This window comes from Sycon ciliatum, chromosome 3 (genome assembly GCF_964019385.1).
Source record: "Sycon ciliatum chromosome 3, ocSycCili1.1, whole genome shotgun sequence".
Classification (NCBI taxonomy): Eukaryota; Metazoa; Porifera; class Calcarea; order Leucosolenida; family Sycettidae; genus Sycon; species Sycon ciliatum.
In genome coordinates this window covers 37,105,432-37,120,523 of record NC_088645.1, presented here as the reverse complement: position 1 = coordinate 37,120,523, position 15,092 = coordinate 37,105,432, and the positions used below count along the sequence as shown (strand labels likewise).

At 49.4% G+C, this 15,092-nt stretch overlaps 1 protein-coding gene across 1 annotated transcript in view; it reads left to right on the top strand.

The window, feature by feature from the left end:
- The first annotated feature begins 228 nt into the window (after nucleotides 1–228).
- The window catches only part of LOC135812095 (vacuolar fusion protein CCZ1 homolog), a 23,697-nt gene continuing 8,833 nt past the window's right edge, over nucleotides 229–15,092 (top strand). Inside the window, exons 1-9 of the mRNA XM_065325423.1 lie at nucleotides 229–653; nucleotides 1,161–1,258; nucleotides 2,272–2,365; nucleotides 2,797–2,874; nucleotides 8,268–8,315; nucleotides 13,804–13,887; nucleotides 14,229–14,280; nucleotides 14,482–14,560; nucleotides 14,812–14,856. Of these exons, the coding sequence (XP_065181495.1) occupies nucleotides 567–653; nucleotides 1,161–1,258; nucleotides 2,272–2,365; nucleotides 2,797–2,874; nucleotides 8,268–8,315; nucleotides 13,804–13,887; nucleotides 14,229–14,280; nucleotides 14,482–14,560; nucleotides 14,812–14,856 (665 nt within the window). The 5' untranslated portion in view covers nucleotides 229–566. The remainder of the gene's footprint in view (nucleotides 654–1,160; nucleotides 1,259–2,271; nucleotides 2,366–2,796; nucleotides 2,875–8,267; nucleotides 8,316–13,803; nucleotides 13,888–14,228; nucleotides 14,281–14,481; nucleotides 14,561–14,811; nucleotides 14,857–15,092) is intronic.

The window sequence follows — 15,092 nt, the reverse complement described above, 5'->3', positions numbered from 1 at the left end:
TACCTACTAGGCTACTGTAGTTTGAGAACGGTTTGCCGTCCGCTTGTGGCGACCAGCGGACAAGCGCCTAAATGGGCGACGGCCTTTTGTCGAGTGGTTGAATGACGCATACATGACGTCACATTGAATCACGTCATCAGCAGACTCAGCTCAGACATTTTTTTGCGAGATTGGTTGGCTTGGCTGATTTTTGAACACTGTCTTGTCTTTGCACTTGCAGTGCAGTGTATGATTTTTGGTTGGCGAGTCCGGCTGTGGTTTGGCTGATTTTGAACTTGTACGAGTAATACTCGTACCAAGAATGGAACAGTTATTCACAAACAATTTATAATTGCAGTGGCTAGAAGAGAGCTCCCGATAGGTTGTAGTAGTAACCCGTTGTGAGTGCTATCGGACTTCGCGACAAATCTATTCTCTCCTCGAAGCCGACTGGGAAGGAGCTGTTTATCACTGGCTTTCTGAATTATTTCTCGAATCTCACGTTTTTGCATTGGGAAGCGACATGGTTGCGTGAAAGTGGCCTGAAAGAAAGACTGAGAGTCCCTAGGGACTCATCTAGAGCACCGATGGCCACGTCAGCGTCATCGGAGGCCGTCCCTATCCTGAAAAATTTCTTCATATACAATCCAACGTTTGGCCCCAGAGAAGGCGAGGTAAACCATCAAAGTTTTCTGTTGTGCACCGATTCGAGTCCTTGTTCGTTTCACGTCGAGTTTTCGTTGAGCAGCATGTGATTATACAAGCCAGGTTCGTGTGTGTGTGTGTGTGTGTGTGTGTGTGTGTGTGTGTGTGTGTGTGTGTGTGTGTGTGTGTGTGTGTGTGTGTGTGTGTGTGTGTGTGTGTGTGTGTGTGTGTGTGTGCATGTGTCTTCGTGTGTGTGTGTGTGTGTGTGTGTGTGTGTGTGCATGTGTCTTCGTGTGTGTGTGTGTGTGTGTGTGTGTGTGCGGTGTGTGTGTGTGTGTACATGGTGTGTGTGTGCGTGTGTGTGTGTACATGGTATGTGTGTGTGTGTGTGTGTGTGCGCGCGCGTGTGTGTGTGTGTGTGTATGTGCGTGCGCATGCATGTGCGTGCGCATGCATGCGTGTTTGTGTACGCATGCGTGTTTGTGTACGCATGCGTGTTTGTGTACGCATGTCGCTGCACTGTGAACTGCGAGCAGGAACACAAGAAGATTCTGTATTACACGCCCGAAGACACAGATCTGGACTTGAAAGTTCGTCATGTCGGCCTATGCGAAGCTATGGTACAGTTCACCAGGTTCGTCTTCAGGTTGATGTAGCTCATTGATACTACATGTACCGTATTTCCCCAAATATAAGTCACACCTTTTTACACTTAGGGGCCATCCGTAAATATAGATATTTATTTAGAAACGAAAACTAGTCGTTTTGGGGGGAGGGGGTTGAGCGCCTGTTCGTTTCTCGAAAAACATCGATGTACATGTTGCACGCGTGAGCATGTCCAGAAAAAAAGATAAAAATATCGATACTATGTACCATTTGTACGGGTTCGTTTCTCAGGGAGGGGGGAGGGGGGTTGAAGAGAAACGACTAGTTTTCGTTTCTAAATAAACATCGGCATTTACGGAAGGCCCCTTAACTTCAGGGACAACAAAATGGGTGCGACTTATAATTGAGCATGACTTCTACTGAAGTGAATATAATCAAAACGATACTGAAAGACATGTTATTACAACGAGTCGCAAATGTAACGATTGTCCAAAATTCATAGGTTAACGAGAAGATATGTTATCGATCTTGCAATATTCCGGCATATCCACACACAAGATATATGAAGCAGTGCGGCCTCAACGGATCTTATCATAACGAAGAAATGTCATCCGTTAAAAGGTTAGATTTGCTTCCTCGTTATATATACATGTCTTACAGTAATGGCATGGACCTGGAAATGGGGATGCGACTTACAATCGAGCGCGACCTATTATCGGGGATATACGGTACATGCACTGTGAAACATTGGTATCAACTTGTATTCTTCCATCCACTGCTTGTACATGTCCTGGATCCTTCAAACGAAAGTCGAATCTGATTTCTATTTTCATCCAAGTACGCCTTTGATGTTCATGTACACGACCAGCTTCTGGCAGTGAACGAGTACAGTACAAGCGCCGCGCGTACGGTGTGCGGCCTGTGACATGTACGCATGAGAGTTCGTTTGTGGATGCATACGACGCATGTGTGCGTGTGTGTGTGTGCGTGCGTGCGCGTGCAACCGTACATGTGTGCGCTTGCGTCTTTCTATTATTTCAGGACGTTTAGTCCGAACAAGCTGTGCGACGTTCTACACACGCTGAAATCGCGTCAGTTCTTCATGCAGCCGGAGCCCGATTATTGGATAATAATGGTGAGTCATACCCCCCCCCCATGCCATGGCTGGCTATAATCGCCCTCACCTCCTCCTTGATTGGCCTTGGCCATGAGTGTGTGTGCAATAATAATAATAATAATAATAATACACGATGTATATCAGCATCACCTTGTGCAATGTACACTTGCACTGGGCGGCTAGAGATCAACCCGTCCATCACCTTTTAGGCGACCACCTGTCCCAGTAGACCACTGCAGCCAGGTTCAAGGGATGCGATTTCCAGTCGAATGACCCTGGATAAGCAGACCACCTGGTAACAGAGACCACCTGGTAACAGAGACCACCTGGTAATAGGGACCACACTTTGATGGCCCCTTGAGTGGTCGTCTTCGGCAGGACTTAGCTGGACTCGTTCTCACACTCGTTGACATGTTGATATTTGTGTTCTCGTTTGTTTGCTCCGTCAGACGGTGATGTTGCCATGCAAGAAGTCGACAACAAAGGACGGCAAGACGGTGTTTGAGTACAAGGAAGAGGACATCCAGGTATGTGTGTGTGTGTGTGTGTATGTGTGTGTGTGGGAGGGGGGGGGGGGGGGGGGAGGGGGAGGGGTATGCTACTGTGCGACTGTGTGCCCGTGTGTGCATTCTTGCTTGTGTGTGGGTTTATGCTACAATGTACTTGGGAACACATGGATGCAGTGAATGGGATTTTTCGGTCTTTGACCACTTTGTGGTGGGTTTGATCTACTCACCTCCCACCGCTTTAGGAGCTGCATCTGCGCCTTGATCCTTGATGGCGGTGGCGTTCCTACGGATTCGCAAAACTCGGCCTGCAGCTGAGTCTCACGCGAACCCTGAGTTTTTTTTAATGCTGCATGTACTTGGCATATTCCTATTTTAGTCTATACTCATGAAGTTGATTGTTCCAACTAGGAACACACGCTTCTTGCCGAACTTGACACTTGACTGACTCACGACTGCCAACTGGAGCACACGAGGAGCACGTCGCACCTTCCACTCGGCAAACCTGCAAGAAAGCACCACTCCCTGCTCAATACACAGTGTTTCGGGGAATTCACCCCTCATCAGGTGAGCTTTCGAGTAGGCTGAGGAAGATTGTGCCTGAAAAGCACCACTTATATACTGCTCTCCAGGCCAGGGATACAAACTTACAGAGACGCTTTGACGCTTTGTTTCCAGCTGGAAACAAAGCGTCAAAGCGTCTCTGTAAGTTTGTATCCCTGGTGATGGTTTGGCCTGGTGAGCAGTAAGTGGTGCTTTTCAGGCGCAATCTTCCTCAGCCTACTCAAAGCTCAACTGATGAGGGGTGAATTCCCCGAAACACTGTGTATTGAGCAGGGAGTGGTGCTTTCTTGCAGGTTTGCCGAGAGGAAGGTGCGACGTGCTCCTCGTGTGCTCCGGATGGCAGTCGTGAGTCAGTCAAGTGTCAAGTTCGGCAAGAAGCGTGTGTTCCTAGTTGGAACAATCAACTTCATGACTATTACCGCCGAAGTCGCAACTTCTACTTCCTCCAGCGTGTACCTCTGTTACAAGGCCGAGTAGCGCACCCTGAAGCCCTGCAAACCGAGTGGATTCAGGCTTCTTTCTGGCCTGGAGGGACGGCGACTCACTCGATGGACACGACTAAATCTGCAACGAATCACTATCACTATCCCTCATCTTCTGCTTGGATCTAGATTGTTCGGTGGGAGTCAACGTCATTCGTCCATTTGCGGCCCAGTTGATGCTCCAATATTTCCAGCACCAGCCACGTTGGAAGACAGTTTTCGGCCCGTTCCGAGTCCTTTTGACGGGAGACGACAACGAGCATTTCCCGCAGACTGGATTTGTATCGAGGAGATGATAGAAGTTTGACTTGATCTCTGTGACCCAGTTGATGCTCCAACATTACCAACGACAGCCACGTTGGAAGACAGTGTTCGGCCCCTTCCGAGTCCTTTTCGCGGGAGACGACAACGAGCATTCCCCGCAGACTGGATTTGTATCGAGGAGATGATAGAAGTTTGACTTGATCTCTGTGACCCAGTTGATGCTCTAACATTACTAACGACAGCCATGTTGGAAGACCGTATTCGGGCCCCGTCCGCGTCCTTTTGGCGGGAGACAACAACGAGCATTCCCCGCAGACTGGATTTGTATCGAGGAGATGATAGAAGTTTGACTTGATCTCTGTGACCCAGTTGATGCTCTAACATTACCAACGACAGCCACGTTGGAAGACAGTGTTCGGCCCCTTCCGAGTCCTTTTGGCGGGAGACGGCAACGAGCATTCCCCGCAGACTGGATTTGTATCGAGGAGATGATAGAAGTTTGACTTGATCTCTGTGACCCAGTTGATGCTCTAACATTACTAACGACAGCCATGTTGGAAGACCGTATTCGGGCCCCTTCCGCGTCCTTTTGGCGGGAGACGACAACGAGCATTCCCCGCAGACTGGATTTGTATCGAGGAGATGATAGAAGTTTGACTTGATCTCTGTGACCCAGTAGATGCTCTAACATTACCAACGACAGCCATGTTGGAAGACAGTGTTCGGCGCCTTCCGCGTCCTTTTGGCGGGAGACGACAACGAGCATTCCCCGCAGACTGGATTTGTCTACAGGACACAACAGATGCTTGATTGGATGGCGAGGACATGATCCTGGCGTACTGCTTCACACTGGCAGCATTTTGCTCCGATGATTGTGTTTCGGGCTTGCTCTGACTCGGCGCACATATAGTGGCATAATAAAAGTTGGGTCTGGAGGCCGGCGTGCTGCATGCGAAGAACGGAATGAGGCACCCACGGCGGCAGCTTCTTCACGATCGCGTTCAGCAAGCGCGCGTCATTAAAATTGTCGCTTCGCACATCTCAATGTTTGTGACTTGGCTCGTCTTAGTCAGACTGTCGGAATCGCTGTTTTCTGTGTTCGAACATTGGAGCGACCCTTCCTGCGCAATGTCCACTTGTTACTGAAGCCGTGGTGGTCTCGGACTTTGTCGGAGCTTTCTTCCGCACCAAGCAAACTCATCGCGCTCCGCTCTTTCCGGCCCAGAGCGCATATCGTTTTTCTGGAGTTCGTGCCGTCCCACATCGTTCGCGTGGGCATTTATCACGACTGCAAGCTCGAGTATAAGAATCCTGGTATCTCTCCTGAATGCGAAATGCTGAAGTTGACGATGGCAAGAACAAAGCTTTCTCAAATTCCTAAAATGCGCTACGTGTGGCGCATGTTGTTGTGAAGGTAGCAGGTCTGAATATACCAACAAAATCAGCGAAGCGCTTGCCAAGGAAAGAAGGTGCGGAACTGCTTACCCTATCCCGCTGGAAGGCCGTTACAGTGTACTTGAAAATTGCTAGCTTGCCTTCATCCCCTGCCACCTGGAGGCATAAATCGCTTGAAAACCAAGTTTCTTGACCTGAATTTGAACGTCTTGTTCAGCGAATTGTTGAGTGCTGAAGGGTCTGCCTCAAACTCTGATGAAGACGTCGAGCTTAGCTGCACGTGCAGCGAAGCGGGAGGCTACAAACTAAAGCTTGGTCCGTCGACAATGCTTTGCCTCAATTTCTAGCTGACTTCTTTGCCCTTCCAGTGGACGAAATAAATTCGAAAAATCGCTCTGGGAAGCGACAATTTTAATGACGCGGAGGAAGTAAGCTCATAGTCAATACTGTAAGAATATTCGGCGCATATTTATTTTCGGCTACTGTAAATATAAAAATTTTCGGCAGCTATTTATTTTCGGATATATTCGGCACCGACCCAAAACGCCTAAATTAAAACGCCTAAATTAAAACGCCAGTGAAATTTTTCACAGCATCTGTCGCACTATACCATGCCCTCTACCCCACGCCGAAAATAAATCGCCCGCCGAAATGTCAAAAATCGTGAAGTGCCGAAATTTTGCAGCGAATTGTTGAGTGCTGAAGGGTCTGCCTCAAACTCTGATGAAGACGTCGAGCTTAGCTGCACGTGCAGCGAAGCGGGAGGCTACAAACTAAAGCTTGGTCCGTCGACAATGCTTTGCCTCAATTTCTAGCTGACTTCTTTGCCCTTCCAGTGGACGAAATAAATTCGAAAAATCGCTCTGGGAAGCGACAATTTTAATGACGCGGAGGAAGTAAGCTCATAGTCAATACTGTAAGAATATTCGGCGCATATTTATTTTCGGCTACTGTAAATATACAAATTTTCGGCAGCTATTTATTTTCGGCTATATTCGGCACCGACCCAAAACGCCTAAATTAAAACGCCTAAATTAAAACGCCAGTGAAATTTTTCACAGCATCTGTCGCACTATACCATGCCCTCTAGCCCACGCCGAAAATAAATCGCCCGCCGAAATGTCAAAAATCGTGAAGTGCCGAAATTTTGCAGCGCCGAAATTTTGTATATTTACAGTATTTCCGGCCTGATCATATTTGGCACTGGCAGTGTATACAGGCAGGATGCAGTACAGGCCGAAAATCTGTTGCCGCCGAAATGTGTTTTAGCCCTGGGAGGCCGACATTTGAAAGGGCCGAAAATTTTGTGGACATACAGTAGCCCGGGTGGACATTTTCATTGTGCTTTAGTGTGTCTATTATCTACAGGTGCAATTCCGATTCCGGTCACGGAATGAAGGGGGCAGAATCGATTCTGGCGATTCCTAAGAAAAAGTGGAATGAGGGCTCATTCCGAGCGGAATGAAAATGTGCGGAGGGCCTAGGGGCTTCGTGAAGTTCGTCGTTGCTGCATACTATGGCTTCCCCAACAAAACTTCAAACGCGATTGTCGATATACAGAAATGTTGGCGGACATCGTCCAGGGTATAGGTTGGTACTGTAACTTTAGGGACGGCATAGTAACTTGTTCGTGGTATTTTGACCCTTCGCTGCCTGAGAAAGTGTTCGCCCGGGATCGTTGATGAACTGGAAATATGCCCTCGCACCTCAGCTCTTCATCGTCGTCGAGCAGGGCCTCTAGAATCACAGGGAGGCGAGCCAAAACAAAGTGACCCAAAGAGGCACCGAGCCTGCCACTTCACTTCTTCTTACAACAGTGCCTCGTCTCTGTCTACAAAACACGAGAGCTAGAGACGTTTCTGTGACTGATACGAGGTCGTATAGCATGATGAAGTAGCGGCCAAACGCCGCCTGCAGGCACCGTAGTTACGATCGCTCGTTGATCTACGCCGTGTTTGGCCGCTCCTTCATCATGACTGTCGTAGGGACATGCAGAAACTTACGGAAGCATAATAGCAACTACCAGGACTGGCATGCAGTAGTCTTCGCAAGGCTGTGCAAACAACAGGTTTCCAGAGTGGCGCAAAACTTTCCCCAGATTCTCGAATCCATGCCAGCGCGTTTGTTTGCTACGCTCATTCCGATTCCGCGATGGGTACCGACGTCATTCCATGCCCATTCGGGAATGACCGAACAAATGCAACCTGAAATCCGACCCTCTGAGCGGTGCAGTGCGCTCACATCGCAAAGACCCGACACGGGTGGTAAAACTACGAAACAGAGACCCGTGACCGGTAGAATGTGAACCCACCGCTCGGGGGGGGGGGGGGGGGGGGGGGGGGGTCGGATTTCAGTTGCCAGCACTGTAGCTGAGTGCTTTGTGTAAGCGAGTGTGCCTGCTTGCAAGAACTGTGTGTGTGCCTGCACTTTAGCCTGTTCATTGTCAACCATTCTAAGAAATATGCCATTATCCCCTGATGCAGTGATGGTGCTGCCCAGCACGTTCTTGTGCATGCGGGCTGTAGGTGAAATTTTGTTCTGGGACAAGCGTCACTGCTATATTGTTAGACACTTGGCAAATATGTGTGTGTGTGTGTGTGTGTGTGTACGTGTGCGTGCGTGGGTCCGTGTGTGCATGTGTGTGGGTATGCGTGGGCTGGTGTGTGTGTGTGTGTGCATGCATGTGTGTATATCTGTCATACCCTGCAGGACACGCTGTATCAGTCTGTTCTGGAGCTTGCCTATCAAATGTTTCGTGTGAGTACCAGTTGCAGTACAGTGTAGTGTGTTTCATGACCCGTCTCACACCCTGTCCACCAACAACTCCACAGTACAGTGTAGTGTGTTTCATGACCCGTCTCACACCCTGTCCACCAACAACTCCACAGTACAGTGTAGTGTGTTTCATGACCCGTCTCACACCCTGTCCACCAACAACTCCACAGTACAGTGTAGTGTGTTTCATGACCCGTCTCACACCCTGTCCACCAACAACTCCACAGTACAGTGTAGTGTGTTTCATGACCCGTCTCACACCCTGTCCACCAACAACTCCACAGTACAGTGTAGTGTGTTTCATGACCCGTCTCACACCCTGTCCACCAACAACTCCACAGTACAGTGTAGTGTGTTTCATGACCCGTCTCACACCCTGTCCACCAACAACTCCACAGTACAGTGTAGTGTGTTTCATGACCCGTCTCATACCCTGTCCACCAACAACTCCACAGTACAGTGTAGTGTGTTTCATGACCCGTCTCACACCCTGTCCACCAACAACTCCACAGTACAGTGTAGTGTGTTTCATGACCCGTCTCACACCCTGTCCACCAACAACTCCACAGTACAGTGTAGTGTGTTTCATGACCCGTCTCACACCCTGTCCACCAACAACTCCACAGTACAGTGTAGTGTGTTTCATGACCCGTCTCATACCCTGTCCACCAACAACTCCACAGTACAGTGTAGTGTGTTTCATGACCCGTCTCACACCCTGTCCACCAACAACTCCACAGTACAGTGTAGTGTGTTTCATGACCCGTCTCACACCCTGTCCACCAACAACTCCACAGTACAGTGTAGTGTGTTTCATGACCCGTCTCACACCCTGTCCACCAACAACTCCACAGTACAGTGTAGTGTGTTTCATGACCCGTCTCACACCCTGTCCACCAACAACTCCACAGTACAGTGTAGTGTGTTTCATGACCCGTCTCACACCCTGTCCACCAACAACTCCACAGTACAGTGTAGTGTGTTTCATGACCCGTCTCACACCCTGTCCACCAACAACTCCACAGTACAGTGTAGTGTGTTTCATGACCCGTCTCACACCCTGTCCACCAACAACTCCACAGTACAGTGTAGTGTGTTTCATGACCCGTCTCACACCCTGTCCACCAACAACTCCACAGTACAGTGTAGTGTGTTTCATGACCCGTCTCACACCCTGTCCACCAACAACTCCACAGTACAGTGTAGTGTGTTTCATGACCCGTCTCACACCCTGTCCACCAACAACTCCACAGTACAGTGTAGTGTGTTTCATGACCCGTCTCACACCCTGTCCACCAACAACTCCACAGTACAGTGTAGTGTGTTTCATGACCCGTCTCACACCCTGTCCACCAACAACTCCACAGTACAGTGTAGTGTGTTTCATGACCCGTCTCATACCCTGTCCACCAACAACTCCACAGTACAGTGTAGTGTGTTTCATGACCCGTCTCACACCCTGTCCACCAACAACTCCACAGTACAGTGTAGTGTGTTTCATGACCCGTCTCACACCCTGTCCACCAACAACTCCACAGTACAGTGTAGTGTGTTTCATGACCCGTCTCATACCCTGTCCACCAACAACTCCACAGTACAGTGTAGTGTGTTTCATGACCCGTCTCACACCCTGTCCACCAACAACTCCACAGTACAGTGTAGTGTGTTTCATGACCCGTCTCACACCCTGTCCACCAACAACTCCACAGTACAGTGTAGTGTGTTTCATGACCCGTCTCACACCCTGTCCACCAACAACTCCACAGTACAGTGTAGTGTGTTTCATGACCCGTCTCACACCCTGTCCACCAACAACTCCACAGTACAGTGTAGTGTGTTTCATGACCCGTCTCACACCCTGTCCACCAACAACTCCACAGTACAGTGTAGTGTGTTTCATGACCCGTCTCACACCCTGTCCACCAACAACTCCACAGTACAGTGTAGTGTGTTTCATGACCCGTCTCACACCCTGTCCACCAACAACTCCACAGTACAGTGTAGTGTGTTTCATGACCCGTCTCACACCCTGTCCACCAACAACTCCACAGTACAGTGTAGTGTGTTTCATGACCCGTCTCACACCCTGTCCACCAACAACTCCACAGTACAGTGTAGTGTGTTTCATGACCCGTCTCACACCCTGTCCACCAACAACTCCACAGTACAGTGTAGTGTGTTTCATGACCCGTCTCACACCCTGTCCACCAACAACTCCACAGTACAGTGTAGTGTGTTTCATGACCCGTCTCATACCCTGTCCACCAACAACTCCACAGTACAGTGTAGTGTGTTTCATGACCCGTCTCACACCCTGTCCACCAACAACTCCACAGTACAGTGTAGTGTGTTTCATGACCCGTCTCACACCCTGTCCACCAACAACTCCACAGTACAGTGTAGTGTGTTTCATGACCCGTCTCATACCCTGTCCACCAACAACTCCACAGTACAGTGTAGTGTGTTTCATGACCCGTCTCACACCCTGTCCACCAACAACTCCACAGTACAGTGTAGTGTGTTTCATGACCCGTCTCACACCCTGTCCACCAACAACTCCACAGTACAGTGTAGTGTGTTTCATGACCCGTCTCACACCCTGTCCACCAACAACTCCACAGTACAGTGTAGTGTGTTTCATGACCCGTCTCACACCCTGTCCACCAACAACTCCACAGTACAGTGTAGTGTGTTTCATGACCCGTCTCACACCCTGTCCACCAACAACTCCACAGTACAGTGTAGTGTGTTTCATGACCCGTCTCACACCCTGTCCACCAACAACTCCACAGTACAGTGTAGTGTGTTTCATGACCCGTCTCACACCCTGTCCACCAACAACTCCACAGTACAGTGTAGTGTGTTTCATGACCCGTCTCACACCCTGTCCACCAACAACTCCACAGTACAGTGTAGTGTGTTTCATGACCCGTCTCACACCCTGTCCACCAACAACTCCACAGTACAGTGTAGTGTGTTTCATGACCCGTCTCACACCCTGTCCACCAACAACTCCACAGTACAGTGTAGTGTGTTTCATGACCCGTCTCACACCCTGTCCACCAACAACTCCACAGTACAGTGTAGTGTGTTTCATGACCCGTCTCACACCCTGTCCACCAACAACTCCACAGTACAGTGTAGTGTGTTTCATGACCCGTCTCACACCCTGTCCACCAACAACTCCACAGTACAGTGTAGTGTGTTTCATGACCCGTCTCACACCCTGTCCACCAACAACTCCACAGTACAGTGTAGTGTGTTTCATGACCCGTCTCATACCCTGTCCACCAACAACTCCACAGTACAGTGTAGTGTGTTTCATGACCCGTCTCACACCCTGTCCACCAACAACTCCACAGTACAGTGTAGTGTGTTTCATGACCCGTCTCACACCCTGTCCACCAACAACTCCACAGTACAGTGTAGTGTGTTTCATGACCCGTCTCACACCCTGTCCACCAACAACTCCACAGTACAGTGTAGTGTGTTTCATGACCCGTCTCACACCCTGTCCACCAACAACTCCACAGTACAGTGTAGTGTGTTTCATGACCCGTCTCACACCCTGTCCACCAACAACTCCACAGTACAGTGTAGTGTGTTTCATGACCCGTCTCACACCCTGTCCACCAACAACTCCACAGTACAGTGTAGTGTGTTTCATGACCCGTCTCACACCCTGTCCACCAACAACTCCACAGTACAGTGTAGTGTGTTTCATGACCCGTCTCACACCCTGTCCACCAACAACTCCACAGTACAGTGTAGTGTGTTTCATGACCCGTCTCACACCCTGTCCACCAACAACTCCACAGTACAGTGTAGTGTGTTTCATGACCCGTCTCACACCCTGTCCACCAACAACTCCACAGTACAGTGTAGTGTGTTTCATGACCCGTCTCACACCCTGTCCACCAACAACTCCACAGTACAGTGTAGTGTGTTTCATGACCCGTCTCACACCCTGTCCACCAACAACTCCACAGTACAGTGTAGTGTGTTTCATGACCCGTCTCACACCCTGTCCACCAACAACTCCACAGTACAGTGTAGTGTGTTTCATGACCCGTCTCACACCCTGTCCACCAACAACTCCACAGTACAGTGTAGTGTGTTTCATGACCCGTCTCACACCCTGTCCACCAACAACTCCACAGTACAGTGTAGTGTGTTTCATGACCCGTCTCACACCCTGTCCACCAACAACTCCACAGTACAGTGTAGTGTGTTTCATGACCCGTCTCACACCCTGTCCACCAACAACTCCACAGTACAGTGTAGTGTGTTTCATGACCCGTCTCATACCCTGTCCACCAACAACTCCACAGTACAGTGTAGTGTGTTTCATGACCCGTCTCACACCCTGTCCACCAACAACTCCACAGTACAGTGTAGTGTGTTTCATGACCCGTCTCATACCCTGTCCACCAACAACTCCACAGTACAGTGTAGTGTGTTTCATGACCCGTCTCACACCCTGTCCACCAACAACTCCACAGTACAGTGTAGTGTGTTTCATGACCCGTCTCACACCCTGTCCACCAACAACTCCACAGTACAGTGTAGTGTGTTTCATGACCCGTCTCACACCCTGTCCACCAACAACTCCACAGTACAGTGTAGTGTGTTTCATGACCCGTCTCACACCCTGTCCACCAACAACTCCACAGTACAGTGTAGTGTGTTTCATGACCCGTCTCACACCCTGTCCACCAACAACTCCACAGTACAGTGTAGTGTGTTTCATGACCCGTCTCACACCCTGTCCACCAACAACTCCACAGTACAGTACTGTCGGCCGCCGAAGAACGGAACGCCGAAGAACAGAGCGCCGAAGAACGAACAGACTGGGGTTTCACCAAATACAGCATACCAATGTCTACACAGTGACTCAACTGTGCATAGACGGCTGTACATGGGAGAATCCGGACGGCCTAGGTTACGACTCTGACCCCCAGTTCTTCCCCCGCCCGGCACTACTGTATTACAGCGTGATGCAGACATGTTTGTGACTTGTACTTCAAGTACCTTTCACCAGCACGCTGCTCCGGATTCCCGCCGTATTGTCATGTCTTCCCCTTGGTTCTGTCTTCCCATTCCGTTCTCTGCTGGACTGTGCATTTCAGTATAAAAAAATATTAAAAAAATATTTTAAAAAACCTGAACTCGGATCATAAAAAAACCTGTTCATGATTTCACTTTGCAACTGTCGTGACTTGACTGTACTCCGAACTTAGAAGCCAACTAACTGTGTTGGCTGTGATAGGAAATGTGAATCTAAAGCTGATGCTTTCAACTGTGCAGAATGGTACACGTAGGTTCTGTGTTGTGATTAGAGTGCTGCCATACGCTCGTATGCTCTCTTGTTCGTGTTTGCATCTTGTGTGATGTGTGTTTGCGCGTGCGTGTGCGCACGCTTTTTTGCTCATGCATATGGGTATACTTGTTGTTTGCTCTGTTTCCGTAGCTGTTCCACGGCCCGTTTGTCTACATCCGCAAGCATCATGACGTTGACGGTCTGCGTCACACAATGAACCATTTCTTCTCCAAGGTGAGAGCCGCCGAGACCATAGCCCATGGTGTGGTATGTGTCTGTATGTGCGGAGAGAGAGAGAGACAGACAGACAGACACACAGACAGACACACACACACACACACACACAGACAGACAGACAAACAGACAGACAGGCAGACACAGACATACACAGAGACACAGGCAGACAGGCAGACAGGAACCGAGATACAGAGACAGAGGCGAGAACAAAGCACCAAGTAAAACTTCTACTCCGTGTATACGTCCTCAGGGCTCTCACTACAATTTGTTCCAGTACTTTGAATATAAAATACTAACCCATTTTGTTTTTCTTTTGCCATGTGTTGTGTTGTGTTCAGTACCTGCCCCAGATCCGATGGCCACAGATTGACCTACTTGACGTGTTCAACGGTAAGCTCTCATCGCCCGCATCATGTTTTGTGGAAACCTTTGCTTAGTAGTGATGGAATGGCGGTGTTTGTAGACAGGTACATTTCTTTCTTTTTTCTTGTAAGCTGCTGTATGCACGGCTCGTTTGCTTGTGTGTCTGTGCGTGAATTCGTGTGTGCGTGTGTGTGTGTGTGTTTTATGTTCTCGTCCTTGTGCTGTTAGGCCTGAGCTTCTTACCGCTGGACAAGAACGTGTTTCTACGCGTGCAGAGCTTCATCAACTTACTGGAATCCAGCTTTAGGTGAGGATGGCGCTGCACACAGTGACTTGTGCGTGCATGCGTGTGTGTGTGTGTGTGTGTGTGTGTGTGTGTGTGTGTGTGTGTGTGTGTGTGTGTGTGTGTGCATGCATGCGTGTGCATGTTTGTCATCCACTCATGTCGCATGTATCAGCACAGTGTTTCCGTCCTGCCCCTTATTTGTATGGCACTTATTTTGATCATCACGGCATGGGCCGTGTGTGTCTGGTTTCTGCTGTTGTGTGTTGCTGCAGTCGTATCAAGCACACTGTCTTCATGTTTACTGATCAGCTGGTTTGGTAAGTTGTGTTTGTACAGTGCTGTCGGTCGCCGAAGAACTGGGGTGGGTGTCAGCCACCTGGCCTAGACCATTCTCATGTTCGTGTATTACAGTTTATACGCAGTTGAGTCAGCGTGTATATATTGGTATGCCGTGCTTGGTGAAATTCTAGCCTTGCCGTTCTTCGGTGTTCCGTTCTTCGGTGTTCCGTTCTTCGGTGTTCCGTTCTTCGGTGTTCCGTTCTTCGGTGTTCCG